This window comes from Opisthocomus hoazin, chromosome 24 (assembly GCF_030867145.1).
Source record: "Opisthocomus hoazin isolate bOpiHoa1 chromosome 24, bOpiHoa1.hap1, whole genome shotgun sequence".
Classification (NCBI taxonomy): domain Eukaryota; kingdom Metazoa; phylum Chordata; class Aves; order Opisthocomiformes; family Opisthocomidae; genus Opisthocomus; species Opisthocomus hoazin.
Window position 1 is genome coordinate 4825671 of NC_134437.1, and position 22849 is coordinate 4848519.

Here is a 22849-nt window from a genome sequence, read left to right on the forward strand (position 1 = left end):
GGGCCCACCCGGCAACCGGTACCGGGCGGCGCGGACCCCGCGGACCCCCCCCCCCCCGACCCGGTGCCCGGCCGGGAGCAGCGCGCAGGGCCCTTCCCCGCCGCCGGGCGGCCGTCAGCGCCGTCTCGCTGAGGTAACGGCCCGGGGCGCGGCAGCGGTCCCTCCCGCGGGCCCGGCTGTCCCCTCAGGCCGCCGCCCCCGGGGGGGGGCGCAGCTCCCGGCTCTCCCGCTCCGGGAACGTGTCTCGCGGGCCCCGCCGGGCACCCCGCCGCCCTGCGGGAGGAATTCCCTTTGCGGGAAGCCGTTGGGGCCTGCTAGCAACGGCCCCTGGCCCTGCAGCAGAGCCCTGTCATCTCCCCGGCCACCTCCCGGACATGGGCTGAGGGGGAGGGAGGGGCAGGGTCATCTGAAGAGGTCAGCAGAGACACTGTAGCTAAAACACCTCAGAAGGTGAACCTTCTTGCAACACCTTACTTCAAACAGCTCCTGCGACCTCTGGTTAAATCCCTGAAATGCCACAGAGAAAATTATCACGACTTCGGACACTCTCAGTCAAGTTATCATCGTAGCTTTATTGATTCCAAATCAGAGGGAAGAATTTACCAGTGTTTTTACTCCCCCTACAACGTAAGCAGCAGGGAGGGCTGATCTGAGGCAAGAGTGAAAGGTTTCTGTGCGGGACCTTGGTTTTTGATTTGCACCTCTACCTCAAAGGCTTTTTTCGGATTAAGCACCAGTATGTGGTGGGAATAGGGAACAAGTATCAGTCAGTATTGGACAAGATGTGCTGGGGACAGAGAAAGAGGAGTGCTTCTAGATAAACCAGAGGCATCCTGCTCCTCAGTTAAACAGCCGTTGCGCTCTGCAAGTGGTTAGAGCTGCAGTGCTTGCGTCTGACTTGTTCCCAGTGGCGCAGTCGGCACCCAGGAGGACAGGTTTTTGAGCAGAGCAACTAGTTGCCGCCAACTAATGATTTCACTGATAAGAGGAGGAGTCCTATGGGATCAGGCTGCAGCTCTGCCTGAAGTTCCCGTTTCAGCCCTGACTCAGCAGAGATGACCAACAGGTCTAGTGTTTCTCTTTCCGAGGAGGGTGGGTGGCAAGCAGCCCATGATCAAGATTTGGAGACAGAGGCTCGTATTCACAACTGTGATTTATATCTTCAGGCTGCACAATACTAGCCTAGTAACAGCAGCTCTGCCAGGCACAGAGTGCAGCTGTGGCAGCATGTGGGTGGCGTCCAGCTGTGATCCCAGGCAATGTAAGGCAGAAAGACTGTTTCCACAGGGGTATCCCCCTCTCCACTCCCAGGGAGAGAGCTGGTGAACAGGGGAGGGAAACAGACCAAGCTGTAACAGTCGAAGGGATTTTAAGGCTGGAGACTAGCTCCTGGCTTCAGCCCTGTAGCAGATTCCTGGCCACAATCAGCCGCATCACCTCATTGGTACCTGCAGCAGGATGAGGGTGCAAAAGACAGACGGTTAGAAGATGGTTCACTTCTGCCCAACACAGGCAAGGAGAATTCTTTCCCAATCTGCAGTCTACAGCACAGAAAAGCTCTTCCCACCAACTGACGGGGCATTTAGCAGGTGTTGGGCCAAAATACAACTGCCAAGTGCCAGCACATTGCTCGGGAAAGGTTTCAGAGGGGTAGATGCTGGTGCTTCTTTTTATTTGGGCATTGAGAGGATGCGGGCACCAGGCATCAAGCAGAACTGGATATATACCAACATCCGAGTTCTCTGCTTTACTATTTCACACATATGCAACACATAGAGAGTGTAGACCCACTCGGTATCGCAAAGACTATGTCCCTGATCAGGTACCGTGGTGGTAGGTGAAGGGATTTCAAAGGAATTGTTGGGGAGCATCAGCACGTGTCTGTAGGAGTAATGGCACGCAACTGGACAGAGGCACTGCCAACATGACAACTAGGTTTCCCCCCCTGCTATAAGACTCTCAAACTGCACAGAAAGTGCTGCAGTACACCAAGGGCTCTTGGCGAGGGGATTCACACACATGACATCCAGGGACACTTCATGCTCAGAGGAAAATGGGATTCTGAAACCCAAGAGTTAGAATCATGTGGGAAGGTGGGGGCCTCTGGAGGGTCTGTTCTCTCCTGGCTTCACTGCCAAATCATCGGTAGTAAGAGTGTCTTTTACCTTCCAGGATCTGGTGGACTCGGATGTCTCGCACAAACTGCTGCACAGCATAATCCTTCAGGTAGCCGTAGCCCCCATGCATCTGTAGAGCCTGGTTACAGATCTAAGAAGACAGCATCACTGGTGAAGTGACTTGCATGGTGTCAAGGACAACTCAGAGACAGAAGCTCGGTAAGAACCCCAGAACCTGGGCTCATTTGTTTTTTTCTGGTCACCTAATCTCATCTCTTAACAAGGTCTGGTGTGACGGCAAGGCGCTCTCAGTCCCTATCAGTGCTGTTCTCAGTGCTATCATGTTACCTAAGTGCTGTTTCACATTAATGGTGCATTTATGTGAATACGATAGCGTAGAAATACCCAGGACACTTTACTTAACGGAGGTAATTTTTGCGGCATTTCCATGGCGCTGCTGATGAAAGCAGCAAGAGGCCAGATCACCATCTAGCGGTCATCAGGTGAGGAACCTGTTCAGGGCTCTGGTTGCTACCAAAACAAGACTCCATGCGTCATTATCTGTCAACTCGGGACATAAACCATAATAAACAGCAAAAATTCAGAGTGCTGAGAAAATACCGTAGCTTCTAAATGACACTGACCTAGGCAGCGTCAAGGTGCAAACTTCCTTTTCCTTTCTTCTTCTCCCTTCTTGCTTTCTCTTTTCAGGGACATTTTGTGGGAATGTATTTTTCAGTGGTCTAGGAAAGACCACTTGCTACCCAGGAGCGATCAGCCTGTAGCACGCATATTACCCCTTGAAAATGAAAATGCTCTGCTCCCTGCTTGGTCCCCTAGAAAGTAGCGTAGAAAGCACCAGAGGCCAGGAGGCCTGAACTGTGGAGAAGCTAGTACTCCAGCCTCCACAGGGTGCAGAATTCTGTCCCATAAAACATCCTGGTCCTGAAATGAGGCTTCTGGCTCAATGAACGTGCTTGGGTCTAGGTCCTTACAGGGTCAAACTTCTTTCCAACATCCTGGGCACCAAGAGGGGTCTCCAGGCTTTCACTTACGATGCCGACTGAGATTTGAGTAACCTACCGCAAAGCACTCATCAGTAGCAAAGAGCTTGGCCATGGAGCACAGCACAGCCGCGTCCTCCCGTCCCTCCTGCAGTGCCCGCGCTGCGTTGCGAACCATGAGCCGTGCTGCCACCAGGCGCGTCGCCATCTCCGCCAGCCTGAACTGCAGGTACTGCCGGCAGACGGCACAAGAGGGAAAATCGGGTCAGCATCTTTGGAGGGGCCTGTGTCCTGAGCCACATCCCCACCACCTTCAGGCAGGTCTCAGGCCTGACACGCTTCCTTACTCAGGAAAAGCATGTTCCTGACTTCTCCAGGGAAGACCCTGTGAAGTGAGTGATGAGACCTCTGGCTGCTGGTTCAGCCGAGATGAGAAAGAGCGCGGCTCTGCAGTGCAGATCTATCTGGTGGAGACGTTACCTGATTGTTCGCTAGGGGTTCTCCGAACTGTTTGCGGACAGTGAGATGCTCCTGAGCCAGAAGGACAGAAGCATGAGCAGCTCCTAACGAACAGGAAGCTGGTGGGAGAAGCCAAGGACATGGAGTGAATACGAAGCCGACGCAGACAGGCACCAAGATGCTCCTGCCCTCCGCCCTTCGCTTTCAGCTGTCTTTCTTACCGATATTTACCCTGCCACCATTCAGTCCCTTCATGGCAATGTTGAAGCCCTGCCCTTCAGCTCCCAGCCGGTTGCCAACAGGAACAACGCAGTCCTCAAAGATCACGGCCCGCGTTGGCTGGGAATTCCAGCCCACCTGGGAAAAAACAGAGCGCCTTCCAGACTGCCTGAGGAGCAGCCCAGCCCCAGCTCCCAGCAGAGAACTGCCCAGCCTGCTCTCAACCCCTCGGGCTCATTGCCAAGCTGCCGCAGAGTGCCTGTGGTCTACGTGGTTTGGCTTCAAGTGTGTTGAGATGGAAACTGGAACGCATGTATTGAAGAAGAGGCACGGATCCAACGAACCTTGATGTTCTTGAGATGAAAATCCTTCACTTACCAAAGGGACGGGTATTGTGCAAACTCCACCAAAGCTGGACTTGGCTTGGAAGAAACAAACTCCGATTCACATCCAAGAAGAGATCCCTAACACTTCGTGCAGGTGAGCTGGTCTCTCTCCTGCACTGCCCTCAAGCACACCGAAGTAAAAACGAAGCCTCTTACCTTCTTCTCTTTCTTGCCAAAGCTGAGCCCCGGCGTCCCCTTCTCCAGCACCAGGCAGGAGATGCCCTTGGGGCCTGGGCCTCCTGTGCGACACATGACCACGTACACATCAGTGTCACCTCCTCCACTGATGAAGGCCTGCAGAAGGGCACAAGAAGAAAAGGGTGGCTTCCGTACACGAACCCCGAGCCTTCAGCAGCAGCTGGGGTACAGTGGGGCAAAGACCCCACGGTCAGGAGGTGTTTAGGGACTCAACGGTACTAAGCTCTGGTGAATGCTCTGCAGGGCACGTCCCACCACGGGAGAATACACAGAGATGAGGAGACAGTAGGAAAGGGAGAGGATGGCAAGACCCAGGCCCCCTTGTGCATGCAGTGCCATCCAGCAAGCTTAGGAGGAGCAAAGAGGTACCTTGGAGCCATTCAGGACGTAGGTGTCCCCTTTCCTCTGAGCTGAGGTCAGCAGGGAAGCTGCATCACTTCCACTTCCTTTGGGAGAGGGAAGGAAGCAGCCGGTGAAGCAGCAGGTCTGCAGAGCCTGCAAACTCTCCCGGGGATCATACCCAATGACACTCGGGTTTGTACCACGAGCATCTCGGCAAACATCATCTGCCCCTTCCCAACTTCCCCGCGACTGCCCAAATGACTATGAAAAACAACTTTTCACCTCCAGCTCCGTGCAATGTTCGTGTCCGGTTAAACCACGTTAGGAGTGAGGGAAGGGAGAAGATTTCTTGGTTGAGGATGCTCACCTGGCTCAGTCAGGCAGTAAGAGGCAAATTTTTCCATGCTACAGAGCGACGGACAGAACCTGCGCCTCTGTTCGTCATTGCCAAAGGTGTCAATCATCCAAACACACATGCTGGAGCAGGAGAGAAGGAGCAGCATTACCGTACGTGAACTGGGAGGAAGGTGGGTCAGACAAGAACATCCCTGGCTGAACAGAAGAATAAAGCTCCACGGAGCAAAGCGAGCCCCTCGCTGACCGTGTCTGTACAAGCAGCATAGGGCCCCAGTATCAGCTGGTGCCTCTGGGCCCCGGTACAGCACGGCCAAAGCACAACAGCTCCTTCCAGGAGGTTACTGTCTATAGGCAGCTGGAGTGGAAGAGCAGGGAACAAAATCCAGAACTTAATCCCATCATGCATGCTACAACGCTAAAATTACTTCTTGGTGGAATCTCAATTTTCGTAGGCTGTCCGTTTACTGCTGTCAAGGGATCCTCCCAGGGACATGTCTATGTGGGGTCCCAACCTGAAATAATCGGCAGCACCAAGGGAGCGGTCTCCAGCAGGACCCAGAGCCCCCAGCAGAACTCTGCTTCTCAGCCAGGCTGACGCCAGCCGCCGCTCGGCGGACACACTCACTTGTGGATGCTCATGTAAGCAGTGGTGCTGGTGCAGCCCGTTGACAAAGCTTCAAAGATTATGGAGGTATCGAGCCGTGACAGTCCAGAGCCACCGACGTCTGGCTTCACATAGATCCCGCCAAATCCCAGCTGCGCTGCCTTCCGCATTGTTTCCACAGGGAATATTTCCTGTTGGGACGGGCAGAGGTGTCGGAAGTGAATATTCACGATCAAGTCGATCTTGATATTCTGTCTCTTCTTTCTGGGCTGCCAAGTCCGGCCCCAAACTCCTGCAGAGTTTAAGGCGATTGGGTGGGTTAAAGAAGCGGCAGCTGTCTAGACAGACACGTGCCATCGTCAGGAGTAAACTCAGGTTTTCAGGCGATTGAATAGCCTGGCTAGGAAAGCTCCAAGGAATTTCTGATGGCTTCCCACCCCAGCCACAGCAGCAAAATCTCTGCAGGCGCCATTACAGCCCCGAGGAGTGGCTGCAGGAACCCCTCGGAAGAGACTCACGGGTAAGAACACCGCGAGGGAGGCCGAACCGAGCAGCACAACCCCGCTGAGGCCGCCGTACCTTTTCGTCCCATTCAGCCATGCGAGGAGCCATCTCCTTGGCAGCAAAATCGAGGGCAACTTTTTGAAACTCCTTCTGCTCCTCGGTCAGGCCGGTGGACGCTAGAAAAGCGGGCAGAGATCAGGACGCGCGTCTGCGGTGGAAAGCAGGCGCTGCCACCTGGTCCGCGCCCCGAACAGCTCCGACGCGCCCCTCAGCTGACGCGCAGGGCTCGGGGTCTCTGCGGCAGAGGCCGCTTCCCTGCTCCTCGGGGCCGGCGCGGACCGAGCGCAGCGGGGTTTCTGGGGCGCTCCCCGGCTGGCGGCCAGGCCCGGGAAGCCGTGCGGCCCCGGCAACGGCCCCGCGGAGGGCACGGCGCTGCTGGCTGCCGGGGGCCGCGGGCCCGGCCCGCTCCCAGGCCTCCCCCGAGCGGGGAAGGGGTCCCGCGGGCGGCCCGTCCCCCCGCCCGGCGGCCGCGGAGCCTTACGGTCGATGCAGGAGGCGATCCCCCGCCGGGCCGCCGCCGGGCGCCGCGGCAGCAGCGGCGCAAGCAGCCGGGCCGTGAGGCGGCGGGCGGCGCGGCCGGCCATGGCGGGGCCGGCCCGGGGCGGGCTGGGAGCTGTAGTCCCGGCGGCGCGGGGGCTGCGCGGAAGGCAGAGCCGGCGGGCCGGGCCTGGGTTTTTTTGCATAACGGTCACCCACTTCCGACTGCCGGCGGGCGGCGTGTTTCCTCCTCCTGCGCCGAGGCGAGAGCATCCTTCTGCCCTGCCCGAGGCGAGGGGCCGCTGCGGCCGGAGCCGGTGAGGGGGAGCCTGGGGGGTGGGAGGGGGGGGGAGCTTGGCATAGAAGGTGGAAAAGTTGATGCCACCCGCTCTGGGAGAAGGAGGCCAGCTCAGAGCCAAATAACTTCTAACGGGCTGCTGGCAGAAGGGGGCAGGGGCTGGACCAGCCAGCTTGCTCCCTTTCCCGGAGGGACTTCGCATGTATAATCTCTGGGAGCAACCAGCCGAGCCAGACGCCCCTGGTGCGAGGCTGGACTGAGCTCCGGAGGCAAGCTGTTCTCCCGTTTCGGAAAGCGCAGCTCCTCTTGCGCGGCAGAGAGGGGCCGTGCCTGGGCCGAGAGCCTTCGGAACTTTTCTCCAGCAGCTGCGCCACTGTTGAGAAAGGCAGCCCTTCTGCCAGTGTCCATCAAAGCGCTGCTGCGAGGGCCTGCCTGCCTCCAGCACGCCAGGGGTGTGGTCCCCAACCAGTGCCAGCGTTTGCACTGATAGAGGAAATGGCTGAGCTCAAGGAAGAAAAATTACTTACTCTCCACTTAATGTACAGCTTTTCCTGTCCTGTCTTGGGTATCTCCACTGTTTTCAGCTTGCCTGAATAAGCAGTAATTCTTCTCTCGTTCAGCAGGTGCTTCTCAGTGAAGAGAAGATAATTCAAAGAGACCCGGGATGCCTTGGCCCAGCAGAAAGAGAGACAAAGGAGCAGTAGCAGGTCTGTGCTGACATCCTAACTGATTTAGCATCTCTCACTTGAGGTTCCAAGCTATAGTGAAAGTACAGACAGTCATCTTAACCGTCTGTCTTTCAGAGCCATAGATCTTATAGACAGCATTTCCTCTGTAAAAACGGGCTGAGCATCCATGTGTGACTGAAACAAGTCTGCTAGATACGCGATAGGGACAGTGATGTATTCTCAGCACCAAGTGGTTAAGAAACATAACTCGTGCTCATTTATGAAGGGTTTTCAGATCCTACGCGTTAGAGATGGTCAGTCAAAGTATACCCAGTGTAGTGGCAGGAAGCTGATGTGGTACTATCTGCAAAGAAAACAAGAAGCAAAAACCTTGCACTTGAGGCAACATTATGTGGTGTTTCAGGTGTAGGAGGAAAAAAACTACACAGTTGGCTCATCTGTGCCACTTACTTGCTTAATGAATTCCAGTAAATAACCACCTTCTTACCCTTCAATCACTTGGTTTTTACTGTCTGGGTCCTGGACAAACAGGGATATAGACACCCCCCCCGAAACAGGTAGCACAGTGGAGGCTTAATCTAAGGTTTCAGCTGCTGCAGTAATTGAAATAGCCTGCTGTGCTGCTGAATTTTCCTTTTATTCACCAGACCCACCTAAATCAACTTTGTTGCCTGCAGCTGATTTCTCAGTGATTAATTAAAAAAAAAAATCAGCTACACTTCATGGGGGCAACATGGTCTATCCTGGCTTTTTTTAATGATTAACTATGACTGCTAAACTACGTTTGTGCACGCCACACCAAAAAAACTTATCCTTACTACAGATGGAAACTGGAAAGACTCAGAAACACTGGTGCATAATGCTGCTGCCTTACACGTAGCATCTGGGGTGTACCAAACTTCTGCTGCAGTCAAATACCAGTATGTGAAACCAGCTTGGACAACTGAAAATGTTTCAGTACCAGTCCTTATCGGAAACAAAATGTGTTTTATAGGAATCTTTTTTTTGTTGTTTCTTTTAAGATAAAAAAGAGCCTGATGCTAAAATTGCCAAAACTGAGGAGGAGACTCCAGATCAGGAGGAAGAAGAAAAGTCCACAAAACCTCCAGCTGGGAGTTCCAAGTCAGGATGGAAGAACTGGAAGAAGACAAAAGAATCCGAAGGCGGTGGGGAGGAAAGCAAGATAACGTATTGTCACTGGCTTCTGAAGTCGGAACCAGAGAGCAGGCTCGAGAAGGGAGTGGATGTGAAAGTAAGCACCGACACCCATCCTTGCTCAGCAAAGCACAGAGGCAGTTTCACTACTATCCAGAGCTGAAAGCTGGGTTACAGGATCAAACAATGCAGGTTGTTTGCAATATGAACACTATTGTGTCTTTACTTCTCAAAACCCGTCTGTGTTCCTGGAAACAGAAAGACATAATGTTGTTCTCTACCGGGGTGACAACCTTGGGGCTTGATACTTGTAATAAAAGAGGAAATTGGGTCCTCAGGGTGCTTAGCTGTTGGTAGCAGGCGCAGCATCTATTTCAGACTTTGCCTTTACACTGCTGCAGTGTTCCTCCTTTGTGAAGGCTTTTCTTTAGCCCCTGCAGGAACCAAAAAAATCGAGTGAAGTTTGTACCACAGTTGAAGGAGTTACTGGGAACAAGTGGTTAGGCACAGCGTAGACAATAAAGATCAGACTGCCTCCTGAACTTAACCTGTATCTTCATTCCGTTTGGCAGTTCAGCATTGACGACTTGAAAGCTCAGCCCAATCAGACAACTTTTTGGGATGGAGTAAGAAACTACCAGGTAAGGAGCACATGTCAAAGGTGGAACCCTGAAATAGCGCTAGAAAAAAGGTGACTCTCCCCACAGATAACTTGTTCCCTTTCCTCAAGTATTTCCTTTTGGGGCATGCTGCCTGTTTTTACAGGTGCATTTTGTCAGGAGCCAGAAGTGCTTAATGGCCTCTAGGTCAAAGGTAGATTCAGGCTGGGTAATATTCTTTCAAATCATCCAGTTTTTCTTTAGCTTAGACCAGCCCCTTTATTTCCCTTGACACCTTTTAGCGAGTCTGTACTTAGCCAAGTACTATGCCTTGTCAGTGTACAGCTTTCTGTTCCAGGCCTCTCTGCAAAGGAAATCTGTGTGCACGTCCCCTATTATATATGATCCCCATACTAGATATACTTTCCCCTATTTATGATCTGCTCTGCTGCTTGTTTGCTGACAACTAGCATAAGTCTTCTGCTATCTCTGAACGAGGGTGGCTGAGCTGTTAAATTCCCGCATACTTTCTAACCGAGAGGATCTTGCTCTTTAGCCTCCTTTTTGCTTCATTTCATTGCAGCATTAAACATCTGTATGATGACTGTAGGAAACCTTATCTGAGTAGCTCTGAAGGACATATACCTCTCTTGTTGTTAGTTCTTGTTCCTAGCTGCTTAGAATGAGACCGTGAGAGCTTGATACAAAGAGCTCAAAGTCTCTCGTTTACACCTGACAGGCAAGGAATTTCCTGAGAGCCATGAAGCTTGGCCAGCAGGCCTTCTTCTACCACAGTAACTGTAAGGAGCCTGGCATCGTTGCCATTGTCAAGGTGAGTGCCTCTTTCTTGTTCTGTGTTTCGGGTAGCAGCGAGAAGTGATAATCGATGGCTTATCAAACAGCTCATTAGCCCTGCTTCTGTCAAAGGAGTGCAAAAGTCATCTACGCAGAGCAGCGAATGAGCCTGGGGCATCTAGGCCCATACCACAGGCGCATACCACAGCAGGGCTGACTCAAGCATGTTTCCCCAGAGAAATGGAACCACACTGCTGTTTTCCTAGTGACATTTCAGAGCCCTTCCAGCCAAGTCAAGTGTTGCTCCACACCCTGATTAAAAACTGATTCACTAAATTCTAGTCATCTGAGCCTGCAAGGCAGTAGTATAAAACCTAGGGCACAGAAAAGCTTTTTCTTTAAGGGGAGACCTCGTCGCGAAGACTATCATCATCTACCCCGTTTTCCTCTGTTGCGTGTGCTCCTTCCACGCTGCTTTCTGAAGAGGTGCTGATACTGCTTTGACAGCCATAGTGTTCTGCAGTGCTTCAACCCAAGGAATGTAAAGGAAGGAAATCGATCGCGCTATTAGAATGGAGTTCAGGGAGAGCAAGGCTGATTTTTGCACCAGGATTATTTCTTATGCCTAGACACAGCTTGCTCAAGGGCATTTCACACCCTTTGCTGACAGTAGTTTTTAACCGATGGGAACTCGTCTCACATTCTTCTCCCCTTCTGCTTCAGATCGTAAAGGAGGCATACCCTGATCACACACAGTTTGATCAGAAGGATCCTCATTATGATTCCTCCAGCAGAAAAGAGAACCCCAAATGGTCCATGGTAATGTAGTCAACCAAATACAGCTGTTTCAAGCTCTGTGTGCAAAACAAGTGAAGGCAGAAGCCTCTTATCTTCATATTGCATATCTTCTTAAGCGTCTCTCCTGGCCTAGCTACCTTTTTCTCTCTCAAGAGAGAATCCAGTCCTGATTGTTTCCTCTACCTTTTCCCTTGTCTCTTCTAGAAGGCTGCCAAAATGTATCTTCCTAAATTTTCAGACTGTACTTGGATCCAGAGCTAATCCCCCTGCAAGGTAGAATTCTGGGTTAGGAAAGACAACAAAAGTGTCTCAAAAGTACCACTCTTGGTCTACAGCAAAGCTGTAGTTTTGAGGCATGCCAAATTATGGGGAAGTGACAGTTCACAGGCTTGGCTACATCCTGCATCTTAATTTTGTATTGCCTGTGACAGCATGACTGTATGTCGGTAGTGCCCAGTGCTAAGATTCATGTAAACAGATCACCTGCTAGAAGTATCTGAAAGTTCTTTTAGCCTTGAGCAAGGAAAAGCTTCCATGCCATTATAAGGTAGTGCACATCAGTCCTTTGCTTCCGTTTAAAATCTTTATCTCACTAAAGATCTTATGTGACATCTGGAGGCTACATCCTTCTCCAACCATGCTCCTTTGCTGCCCGTCACTTCCCAGGTGGATGTCCAGTTTGTGCGGATGACAAAACGTTTCATCCCCCTCTCTGAAATCAAGGCTCACCACCTGGCACATAAAGCAGATGGAGGCCCCCTAAAGAACATGATGCTCTTCACAAGACAACGTCTTTCTATCCAACCACTGACACAAGGTAAGAACCTTCTCTGGACTCTTGGTGCCATTCCCTCGGAGAGGCAGCCCTCGCTCAGAGAACTTGGAAGTTCCACTGATGGCTTTTTTTCCTTACCTTTTCAACACAGAGGAATTTGATTTTGTCTTGAGCCTGGAAGAGGAAAAGCCACATTAAGAAACTGAGAGCAGCACAGCTTCTACCCAGCCCGCTGATGCCTCTTCCTAAACCAGCGTAATTCTCAAGTTTACTTGCTCAATCGCAGCAACAAGAACATGCCTGCGCGTGATTCGCAGCTACACCGCCCCTTATTCTGACACGTTATTTTTGCTTATTTTTAAATAAAGCCTTTTAGAATCAATTGCAGCTACTCAATTTTTAATAGTGGAAAAATCTGCAATTTGTCTTGAAGGACGAAATGGGTACATCCTCTTTGATGATGTTTACTACAGGATCCAGTGCAGTTCCATGTACTGCGGAGGGACATTTGTCTGCGGAAAGGTAGCACTAAGCTTCTATCTAGACCAAGAAAATTTAGATTTATATACACATCCAGCCTGAGTGCTGCAAAACATATCACAGTTAACTTTCTGCAGGTACAAAACCTGCCATGTTATTTGGGTACTGACATCAGGGAAAGAGGAGAAAATAAAGCTGGCTTGCTAATTTTAAGCCACATGGGTCTTCCACCAGCACAGCTTCTAAGCAGTGACACAGCTTAAAGAAAGACCAAGAATTTATAAAGATAACAAAGGACAAACTCCTCGAGCATGTTTGGAGGGCTGCACAGTATGGCACTAGAGAAAAATGTCTTAATACCGTAAAAAAAAACCCACAAAACCAGACCCAGGGCAGGCTCTATAGACCGTATTGGACAAACTCAAGCACAGCATTTGACAGCCAGGGCTGGCTCTTTTTAATTGGAGAGACAAAAAAACCAAGTTTTAAAATACAGCCATTGAAAAGACGACGAATTAAGAAACATGTAAACACAGCAGAGGCTTAATTACAGGTTGCACTGCTTGGTTTAGTACTTGCACACTCCCCCCTGCCTGACTTCATCTGGGAGAGAGGAATGACCCAAGTACTGAACAGAACCACCCAGCCCAGGGGGACACGACAGCTCGAGTAGTGTCTGCCCCTCACCATGCTAATGAAACGCTTTCCTGAAATACCTTGTCCTGGAGTGAGCTTACGCTTCAGCTTCTCTCTGAAGATGCTCAGCACATCTGCTCCACCCAGACAAACAGAGGGCCTAGCGGGTAACAGGTTGAATGGTCCATTTAGATTAAGTAAAAATGGGGATCATTTCTAGTTTCTGGGGACAAAGAGAGGAGGGGCACAAAGTAGGAAAAAAACCCCAAACCAACCCAACGTATAGGCTCATGCACCTTTTCCAAGTGATCCCTCCAGCAGTGATGAACAGATCTTTAATAAAAATGTCCTTCCAGTGCATTGTCTTGTCAGACAATTATCTTGCATCCAGTACTGAGGCTGTTCGGTCAGTAAACAAAACACTCCTGGAATGCAAAGACTTCTTCATCCATGGGGTTTCTTTAATGCCACATGGCCTACAATGAAGAGGAATAGGCAAGGAAAAAATATTCTAGGCGGGATGGGAGTTGAGGGAAAGCAGAGGGCGGTTAGGGTGCTGCTGTGCTCAGTTCAGCCATGGAAAGATAGTCTGCTATCCCCAGAGGCTCCCAATGGGAGCTCCGCTTGTCTCTAGAAGATCGTGTATTGCCACAGCACAGGTCGTTCCCCCTACACAGAGCAGGGAGTAGAGTGAGAGTCAAAAGTAATGTCCAGATTCCTCTGCCACGTGAGACCTGCAGCAGGTTACCACCCCTTGCCCGTCGTAACAAGGTAGTTGTCTAAAGTAAGCTTTTGCTTCAGTCTTAGGAAGACACGGCTCCAGCCCATGGCACAGACTTCTCATGTAAAGAAAAGCAAGCCACGTCTTCACTATTACAGAGCAGAAACATGGTGTGACATGAGCATTCAGCAGAGATGAGATCATTAGTGTCTTCTACAACAGAGCGAGACTGTCCAGCTCTACTAAAAACCACAACCTTACACGTGGTGAGTAAAAGATAACTTACTTTGGCAAGCAGAAACACACATTTATCACTGAAATACAGTAGCTGTCTTATTACATAAAAAGCTACCCTTCCCACCCAAGCCCCATTCCCTCCACCAGCACTGCTCCACTAAACAAAGCAGAAGATACTTCGATTTCCCAGCTGTGACATAACTGTTCTACATTCACCTGTAGGACAGAGGCAGAGGAGATTTCATTCCAGAGTCAGAAAGAAGCTGGACAAAACCCTAGCGAGCCACAAACGCAGAGGGAAATCCCGACAAATCCCCCTTGATAGAGCTCGTATCCCAGCACTTAGTGCAGGCTTGTCTCTCCATCTGGTAGGAGGTCTAACCACCTGCTTGCTTGAAGGGCATCTAAACGGGATGGATATTCTCCAGACTCAGTCAGTCACATCCACAAAGCCACGTCTAATTTTTAATGGAGGAGTGATTCCCTTCTGGGAACGTTCTCATGATTCTACCTAGCTGAAGACTAAAAGAAGCTTATTTTAGAAAAGAAAAAAAACCACATTCAGGCTCTCAGTTCATGGCATACCCTCAGACCTCCCTGGTGATTTCAGCTCAGGCCTCAGGAATGTGTCTCTGGAATTGGAGAGCTCTCCCATCCTTCCAGTTGCCACTTGGCTTCATCTAGCAGCACACACAGGCCACGAGCGTCTTAAAACTACTGCATCCACTTTCTGTCCTTACTAATCCTCATCCCGCGGGCGTGAGGGAGCAAACAAAACAATACACACGTGTTTCTATACTGCCGTCTGTCCCGACTACAAAGCCTGCTCTGTCAAAGGACACAGACACGAGCAGGGCAGCGTGCGCAGCGTAAGCCCGCTCCCAAGAGAGCCCCCATTTATTTCTTACGTTCCAAAACTATTCTCGAGACCTCTAAAGGCTGGTCTGCCCCTGCTCTGCAGCAGCAACTGAGACCTGTGTGAGTGCAGCAACCAGAGAGACAATCTCAGGGTCACTCAGGCCAGGACAAGACTAGGAAGGCGCTGCTTTTGGCCAGGAGCCTTCCTGCTCCCACTTCTTGCCCACCTAGGAACGCCAGGACCTTCACTGCTCTGCCCAGCCTGTGCCACCTCCTACTGCATTCGTGTGCCTCACTCCCTCCTACCAGCCACGGCTTCTGCTTGACACAACACACCAGTCAAGAGCTCCACGGCAAGGACACGACAGCACGCCTGCTGCCCCTGCTCTGAGTGGCAGTCCCAGGGCTGAGTCAACTACACCACAGAATTGTTTGTGACAAGGAACCCATCGCCAGCATGAGGAGGAAGGGGAGGCAGCGAGGGGATAACACTAAGCCATTTTAAGTAGGCCGCACCTCAGTCTCCGACTCCCTCTACCTTCCAGCTAATCACTGTGTCATTTTCCCTCGTGAAGATTTCAGAAAGGCAAGAAAAATATCCATCCTACTCGGCCCCAAAGCAATCTCCACACCGCTGGGAAGACGCAGCAGGTTTGGCCTTCACTTGCTCTCTCCCTCCCCGCTGCCACACTGAGAGGGTCTCAGGGCAAAGAGGAGATCAGGCAGCTCCGCAGCCTCCGGACACATGCCTCAAAGCAGCCGATCCCAGAGGAATGTAGTTGACTGGGAAGCACTGAGGTACCTTCAGCTCCGCACCACCAGTGCTCCAGCTTGCCTTGCCCTCCCATCCCCTTCCCACCCTAGGAGTCCTTTGAAGAAAGGAATTAAGTCAAAAATGGGTATTTATTTTCGTGAAGTCTCTGAAGTGTTTTCTCTTCCTCCTTGCTGCTGTCCCCACTGGCTCCACAGCAGCCTTCCTCTGCGTGGCCTCTCACTGCCGGCCGTTGTTCTCTGCAGGCTGGCTGGGGGTCTTGGCCTCGGTGTGCGAGGATGTCCCCTCAAACCGCTGGGAGGCAATGGCTGCCTGGTGGGACATGCTCTTCCTCACTATGTCTCCTTTCCGCCAAAGCACCACCTCCTGCAGTAACACAGCCAGCAGGGCTTGTCAGGGCTTGCGCGACCTTCTCCCAGCCCCACCCAGCCCCAGAGGCTGAACCACGCCGCCAGGCCAGCAGCTTGCACCCGGTGAGAACTCAGCCCGTGCTGCCGTGTTCCGCCCGCAGCCGTGCACGAGGCCACTTGCAGTGGCAAGCAGAGGCCTCGCAATGCACAGCCTTCCTGAAAACGTGGGCAGAGCGCTCCTCCCCAGCATCTGAGCATGCAGAGGTAACCCACTGGACGTCTAGGACAGCTCTGTCCTACTGCCGTTGGCTACCACACTGGGATTGATAAGGTGAAGCACAGAAGCTCCACCACACCGCATCAGAGCGGAAAAGAAGCCCCAGGGAGGCACCTTCTGCATGGATCCCCTCGACCACGCACATGACCTGCGTGGACCATTCCTTCTGTTCTGTCTTTGCACACTCTGGTTTGTCTAGTCCTTACAGATATTCAGTCAAGAACGCGATTCTCCCCAGTGGGAATCCCAAATTTCCAGAAGGTCCTTGTAACATAGTATACCAAGCGACAGTCTACAGTTCAAAGGAGAACAAACAGCTGTTTCTCACCTGCTGTTTAAAGTAGCGTCTCTCTTCCTCATCGATCAGCACCAGATTGAGGTAATAACGTACCGAGAACTTCTTATTGATGTCCCTCATTGTTGGAGTCAGCTCGTAGCCAGCCAGAAAGAGTCTGATGGGAATGGACTCCCCTACAAAGTGCACAGAACCATCAGCACAGACAGAAGGCACAGATATAAGCTAGGGGAGCAACAGCAAAACAAAATCTCACTAGGCCGCAAACTTTGTGACCATTTCCACAAGTGGAGTAAGATGAGCTAAAAGACCTCAGTTCCCCTCAAAAATAAGTATGCGTGGTCCGCAGCCAGATGCCGCCCTTGCTGACAGCTAATCCGTCTCCACTTCAACAGCATAGGACTCATTTGTGACTCGCATCAAGACAGCGCTGCAGGAAAAAAATGAGTAAGGTGACATTTTCTCTGGCTGCTGACGGTGCTGGGCAATGGAACTGGAAAACAAGTGGCACAGGAGACTGGCACAGAACTAGAACACCGTCATTCTGCTCCAAGTTGCAGCACTGCCAGCTGGTGGCCCACGCCAACAGTGAGTTTACATCTATTCCTGGTTCTGCCACTGCTTCACCAAAAGAATTGAGTCATCGCAACTTATTATGCCTCAATTTCCCCTCATCATACCAGAGAAGGAAGGGGATCGTATTTAACAACCTATGTAAACTGCAGTGAGTCCACCAGTGAAACAGGATGCACACTAACTATGGAGTACACAGATTCAGCTGAAGCTACTGTAGGACTCGTATTCCCACCCCAAAAGTCTTCGGAAGAGGAATTCTGAAGGGTTCATCTGCCTTCTCACCTCTCACAGGTGCCCCATCCATGATCTCATATTTAGCTATTGTGTCATTCTCATGATACACGTTGGGTCCAGTCCCTGTTGTTTCTCTCTTGATGATATCTATCTCCATGTGCTTGATTTTGATTCGCACCAGCAGGAAGTAGATCTTTCCGACAATCACATCTTTTAAATGATACCTAGCACGAGAAGGAAGAAAGCACCACAATCAAACACTGCGCAAGCAGACCGGGACTGAGACTGAATATTGGGAACGTGCTTGTCAGGCACTTCACTCCTATGCGTGGCCCCAGCTGTAACTTTCAGACAGCATACCCACCACCACCTCCACTAGGCTGCTGTAAACAGCGCTTCAGCTTTCATCCTCCAGCCTTTTGGAAATCGTCCAGAACGTTTAGCACAATCAGACAAATTAAAAACAGAATTTCAGGCTGAATATCTGCAATAAACTCCTGTGACAGCAGAGCCCCCGAAACCAACTTTTTAGGTCAATTAGAACTCACCCAAGTGTTACACTGCAGGGAGATTCACCAGCATCAGCTGGGAAAGATGCATCAAAAGTAGTTTTAAGAAGTTGTTTCCAACTTCTGTGCCTGCATTAAGTGCCCATTTTAGCTGTATTGTCTGGTAAAGAGCAGACGTATTTTGAAGACACCTGGAAATACTGATCTTGCCGAGGATACAGAGAATGCGGCCTTACTCCAACAACCTCACGCTGTGCTTCAAGCCCAGTAAGCCACAGCCACTGCTTCCCACTCCTTGGTCCAGAGGGCACGTCTATGGGCAAGGAGAGGCACCTAAAGATCCTCAACCAGGATCTGAACTGTCTGCCAGGCTCACTGGAGCGCACGAACAAAGAATCCCTTTGAGGATCCCATGCAAGACACAGGCCTCGGGCTTCCAGACCAAGCTGTTCCCTGTAGCAGATGGTACCCCGCAGCCACTGGCTGCTCGAGACACTTACTTGGACTTGTTATACTCGAACTCAATGTGCAGGCAATCCTCAATCCCCACCTCCATCTTAATAGAGGAGTTGAGCTCTGGGTAGGTGCTCAGAGTGTGCACAACTATGTCCATCTCCTTCACCACATCGTTCAGTCTGCGGCTGACAGTCGCTCGGAGGAAATACCTGCAGGAAGAATCCCCCTCCTATTAGGGCCGTACAGGCAGCAACAGAGGCGAAGCAGGGAGGGACACAGGGCTGAATGGATTGCACTGCCTACCAAGCCGGTACCCCGGCTTCTGAGGCAGCCAATAACCCATGCCGGAAAAGATGGACAGGAATTTTCAAATGGAAAAGCAGATTCCTCTACTACTTCTCTAGGATTTCATTCATTTGTGAGCCTGAGTTACCTAAGCACGATTTGGGGGATCTGAGTAACAGCTTGCAGATGTCAAAACCACTGCCCTTCTGCAGCAGATTAGACCACACCGGTCTCCACAGACACACCTCTTTCTGCAGATCTCAGAATTTTCCAGTCCCCATTTTGAAGCCAGTGACTGCATTTCAAGTCAACTGGAGCACCTAGATGTGAAATACAGTTTGCAGCATATGAACAAGATACAAGCTAGGCATCTGTTTGCATGTAGAACACAATTAAGGTGGACAAGACTGATTACAAAGCAACAAAAATGTCCCCACTGGGTACTAAAGCAAACAATTTCTTTTGGGTTTTGAATTACCAAATAAATTAGAAAGTATTTGGTTGATTCAGAAGGGGCCGATTTCTCTTGGCACTTCAGTGGGGCAAAACAAGTTCCATAAAGCCTGACGCACGCTTATAAAAGCGGAGCCCTCAAAGGCAGCCTTTTGCAACTCAGCCCACCAGGACTCATTTGGAGTTACGTTACAAGCTTGCATGGATGTCTGGGAAGGGGTGCTGCACTCCAGTATCGTCACAGTAAATATCAGTACTTGCACACTGCACAGAACCGAGAACTGGGGTCAGCAAGGGGAGGAGACTCACCGTAACTTCACATTCTGCCCCGTGTAGGACTCGTAAGGTTTTTCCACATGTGTGAATTCGAAGTCAAATGTCTGCGACTGAGTGAATTCACCAGGACGGGCCAGGTCTTTCACCAGAGACACAAACTCATGGTGGTTTCCTCGGTCGTAGTAGAGTTCTAGGAAGACATAAGTCCAGGTTAAGTGGTGATGCTTAATCCCACATGACACAGTGAGGAAATGCAGGAGATTTCAGAGCTACGAGCTACTCTCTTGTCCAGATCACTGCTTCCTTCACCAGTGTTCAGGGAACCTACAAGGGGAGCCTGTGGCTGCAACGTCCTGCACTTGTCCACTGCTCTGCATCGGAGCCAGGTGCAGGCCAGAGCTTTCCTCCCTGAAACAGGAAGGAAGAGGTCCGCACAGCCTCGCCTACTACAACGAATCAGGAACTCGGCTTGCCTTAGACTGACATGAATTACATTCAGACTGTTTGAGAAGAGGAGCCACCAGCTCACACAATCCCTTCCAATAATTTTTTATACAATATTCCAGGTGAACGGCACTGCCAGTGTAAAGAGAGGGAAAAACACCACGGCTTCTCTGGAACAGCAAACAGTGACCGAGCGAAAACGAAGGGCTAGGAGGCTTCCAACTATTCCTGCTTGTCCTGGGAATAAGTAACAGTGGAGATCCGCACTGCTTCTGCGCAAAGGCAGTGTTCAGTGCATGACCACCAAGTGTGAGGGGAGGCAGCTGAGTGAGCTGTTCCACCCGCCCCTAGAGATCACGTTAATGGCCACGTGATGTGGACACCGGTGAGGGAAGAGCATTCACCTTTGGAAACACTGTTCAAACCAGCTCAAGTAACCCATGTTGTCACGTTGCTTCAGTTTTCCCCACAACCTTCTTGGGTCAGCAGGAAATGACGACAGGCTTCCCCATCTAATGAAAGCAATCCTCGCTACACTTCCACAAAGTTCTCTCCCTTAAGTCAAAGCAACAGAAACTTAAAGCTCTGCACGCTGCATGAACAGCTCTGTATTACACATAACCATCAATGAAACCTGCCCTTCCCAACCCTGTGCGTGAGCTGTGTGACTACGAGACGCCCACACAGTCCTTCTAAAAGGTAAAGCCTTAGCCAATCTGATACAGTTAGATGAGGAAACAAAAACTGAAGTCATCAGACAACCACATACACACAAGTTCACTGTCAGCACTAAACTGTGCAGAGGAGGCTGCTGAGAGGTACTGGTAGATTCAGGGAGGTATGGGTAGAACTGCAGCGAGACTCAGTTCTCCACGCCTCAAGATGCACGACGAGATTTCAGCTTTTAAGTAACATCTGTTTCTTAGGCCCCTTTGCTCACCTTATCTCTATAATGGAAATATTGGCACTAGAACACCCCTCACTTAGCGCGGAACAGCGAGTGCCATCAAGCGCCTCAGGCTGGGCAGGCAGGTGATATAAATAAACCAGCTCTCTCTGCACTGAATACACGTCCATTGAGAGGAAAGTGCTTGTTGATGTGACAGGGAGAAGCCACGTGCCACACAAAAAGAGGAATATATCATCTTCCCACACGATGCTGAAGGCAACAATTGAATTTAAAGCAAGGGGAGGCAAATGTCAGCGTACTAAGTTCTCTGCTCCCGCGGAAGGGCACAGATTGGCACTCTGCAGCCTTAAGAAGAGGAAGGATGGATGTTTCCCACACTATAGAAGAGATTAGCTTGTCAAACAGGTATAAGCTGTAATTTCAGGTTTTCAGAGTTTTAAAGTTTCCAGGTTGAAAAAAAAAAAAAGATAACCTGCCAACGTTTTGGTGGCATACTCAGGACGCAGTAACCACAGGCAACTCTGAAATGGGTCCATGCTGGACACCGTGTTCACAGTCTGGACTCTGGTACCGGGTCTGGAACAGCCATCCTCCCTGTGACACACCAATCCTTCACGTCTCGGTCTCCCTGCCTGTTAAATTGTCTCGTACAGATACTGACCTCAGGGCAGCGAGAAGTCAGAACAGAAGGAAAGCTGTTTTGAGATGGAAAGCATTAACGAAGTGCCATCAGCAAATCAAACTTCAGTGCTTTATTAAAGCAGCCTGATGGGCAAAAAGAAAGGACTACTGTGCAACCACAGCACCTCCTGACGCACTCTGCTTGGGCAATAACGTGAATTCAAAGCAGTTATTCTAAATATGTATGGCTCAAAAGTCTTCCAAAGTGGGGAATGGGAAGCAGATGAGGCAGCACAGAGGAGATGGAGAGAAGTTCATGCCTAGTGTCCACTGATGGTCATAATCAAATTAGCAGGAGGTCACAAGGTAGCTCCCGATGCATGGGCTCACTGACACTCCATCATTTACAGGCTCTCTCCGCCCGTCCTCCTCCCCTTTCCTTCCAGAAAGCCGTGTTACGCACAAGGGGGGCCGGCAAAAATCTTAAGCAGCAGTGTCAGGGCCGAGTGGGAAAACCTCTGCTTCACCTCCCTCCACCGCACGATTCGCAAGGCGAAGGCCGCAGGCCCACCGCTTGCGCTGCGATTTTGCGGGTTCACCCACGTCGCCGGGAACGCCGCCAGCTCGTTTCGGCCTGTGGGCCTCGGGCAGGCCCCTGGAACCCGGAGGTCCCCGCTGCGATGGCAGAGTGGGCGTGGCAGCCCCCTCGCCTCCAAGAACGCCGCCGCAGATAACCACGAGTTCTGAGCAACTCGAAGCCACCCAACTCGCCGCGCGGGGATGGAGTAGGAGAAGACGAGATGGCCTGAGCCGAGCTGAGCCCGCAGGCCACGGAGAGCTGGCCCACCCGGCTCCAACGCTGGGAAGGTGCTGCCGGCGGTTCGAGGCGTACGGGCAGAACCCACCCGACTCAGCGGCCCCGGCTGAGCCGTCGCTCCCCTCACCGAACCCGGCGGCCCGGAAGAGACGCCAACGGCCAGCCGCCGGCAGAGACAGTCCCTGGCGCTGGCGGGACCCAGGTCCGCAGGGCCCCCGCGGAACGTCACCCTGCTCCGCGCAGCCGAGAAACCGGGACGAGAGGAGCATGGCCTGGAAGGGGGCCGGCCCGCCCCTCGCCCCGCGGGACGGCAGCCCCGGGGAGCGCAGCCCGGCCCGCCTCGCCGCCCGCCCTCACCGATCTGCCCGATGAACTCCACTTTGATGCCCTGGTGCTCCAGCCGCTTGTTGGGGTGCTTGAGGGTGAGCACCACCCGCCCGGACACCGTCTCCCCGTCGTAGAAGAGGAAGTACTTCTCCTTCTTGCCCTCCTCCGTCTTGTGCTCCACCCGCCGCCGGCTCTCGCCGTCGCTCAGCACCAGCTCCAGCTCCGCGCTCTGCCCGAACCCGAAGAAGCTCATGGCACCGGGCGCTCGGGGCGGGGGGCCCGCAATGCGGCAGGGGTGCGCGGCGGGGCCCTGCGGCCCGGCTGCCGCTGGAGGGAGCCCGGCTCCGGCCGCGCTTCCCCGCCGCCCCCCGCACGCCCGACCGCCGCCCCGGGGCCGGGCCGCTCACCGCGCATGCGCCGCCCGCCCGGAACCGGGGCGGGGGCCCGGCCGCGCTCCCCCCCCCCCCCGCCGCCCCGTC

At 52.0% G+C, this 22849-nt stretch overlaps 3 protein-coding genes across 6 annotated transcripts; 1 reads left to right on the forward strand and 2 right to left on the reverse strand.

Annotated features, from left to right (window-relative positions):
- Positions 1–552: 552 nt before the first annotated feature.
- On the reverse strand, positions 553–6834 carry ACAD8 (acyl-CoA dehydrogenase family member 8). Its single transcript, XM_075442653.1, has 11 exons — positions 6732–6834; positions 6266–6366; positions 5708–5877; positions 5093–5202; positions 4753–4829; positions 4342–4479; positions 3802–3937; positions 3602–3699; positions 3201–3353; positions 2166–2268; positions 553–1448 (listed from the first exon to the last, which is right to left on the reverse strand). Exons 1-11 carry the CDS (start codon positions 6832–6834, stop codon positions 1396–1398), a joined length of 1242 nt encoding a protein of 413 aa, XP_075298768.1. The 3' UTR covers positions 553–1395.
- On the forward strand, positions 2249–12218 carry THYN1 (thymocyte nuclear protein 1). 4 transcript variants are annotated; one of them, XM_075442659.1, is made up of 8 exons: positions 2249–2336; positions 7649–7732; positions 8737–8966; positions 9442–9510; positions 10208–10300; positions 10987–11082; positions 11728–11878; positions 11988–12218. In XM_075442659.1, exons 2-8 carry the CDS (start codon positions 7690–7692, stop codon positions 12032–12034), a joined length of 729 nt encoding a protein of 242 aa, XP_075298774.1. In that variant the 5' UTR covers positions 2249–2336; positions 7649–7689; the 3' UTR covers positions 12035–12218. The 4 variants fall into 4 exon arrangements, with proteins under 4 accessions (XP_075298774.1, XP_075298773.1, XP_075298772.1 ...); XM_075442658.1 differs by lacking the exon at positions 2249–2336 and adding an exon at positions 6900–7040; XM_075442657.1 differs by lacking the exon at positions 2249–2336 and adding an exon at positions 6901–7044 and having other exon boundaries at positions 7646–7732.
- A 531-nt stretch (positions 12219–12749) lies between these two features.
- VPS26B (VPS26 retromer complex component B) lies at positions 12750–22746 on the reverse strand. Its single transcript, XM_075442654.1, has 6 exons — positions 22401–22746; positions 19285–19441; positions 18282–18446; positions 17321–17496; positions 16496–16638; positions 12750–15906 (listed from the first exon to the last, which is right to left on the reverse strand). Exons 1-6 carry the CDS (start codon positions 22621–22623, stop codon positions 15760–15762), a joined length of 1011 nt encoding a protein of 336 aa, XP_075298769.1. The 5' UTR covers positions 22624–22746; the 3' UTR covers positions 12750–15759.
- Positions 22747–22849: the final 103 nt, after the last annotated feature.

What these genes read in the sequence shown, in the direction of transcription:
- ACAD8 (XM_075442653.1), bottom strand. Translation starts at nt 6,834, where the DNA reads ATGGCCGGCCGCGCCGCCCGCCGCCTCACGGCCCGGCTGCTTGCGCCG. An exon ending in ACGTCCTGAATGGCTCCAAG is followed by an intron (nt 4,480 to 4,752) that starts GTACCTCTTTGC and finishes GCCCTTCTGCAG; the next exon opens with GCCTTCATCAGTGGAGGAGG. An exon ending in AGTCCACCAGATCCTGGAAG is followed by an intron (nt 1,449 to 2,165) that starts GTAAAAGACACT and finishes ATCCTGCTGCAG; the next exon opens with GTACCAATGAGGTGATGCGG.
- THYN1 (XM_075442659.1), top strand. Translation starts at nt 7,690, where the DNA reads ATGCCTTGGCCCAGCAGAAAGAGAGACAAAGGAGCAGTAGCAG. An exon ending in AGACAAAGGAGCAGTAGCAG is followed by an intron (nt 7,733 to 8,736) that starts GTCTGTGCTGAC and finishes GTTTCTTTTAAG; the next exon opens with ATAAAAAAGAGCCTGATGCT. An exon ending in ATGGAGTAAGAAACTACCAG is followed by an intron (nt 9,511 to 10,207) that starts GTAAGGAGCACA and finishes TACACCTGACAG; the next exon opens with GCAAGGAATTTCCTGAGAGC.
- VPS26B (XM_075442654.1), bottom strand. Translation starts at nt 22,623, where the DNA reads ATGAGCTTCTTCGGGTTCGGGCAGAGCGCGGAGCTGGAGCTGGTGCTG. An exon ending in TTCGAGTATAACAAGTCCAA is followed by an intron (nt 17,497 to 18,281) that starts GTAAGTGTCTCG and finishes TTCTCGTGCTAG; the next exon opens with GTATCATTTAAAAGATGTGA. An exon ending in GGATGGGGCACCTGTGAGAG is followed by an intron (nt 16,639 to 17,320) that starts GTGAGAAGGCAG and finishes TGCACTTTGTAG; the next exon opens with GGGAGTCCATTCCCATCAGA.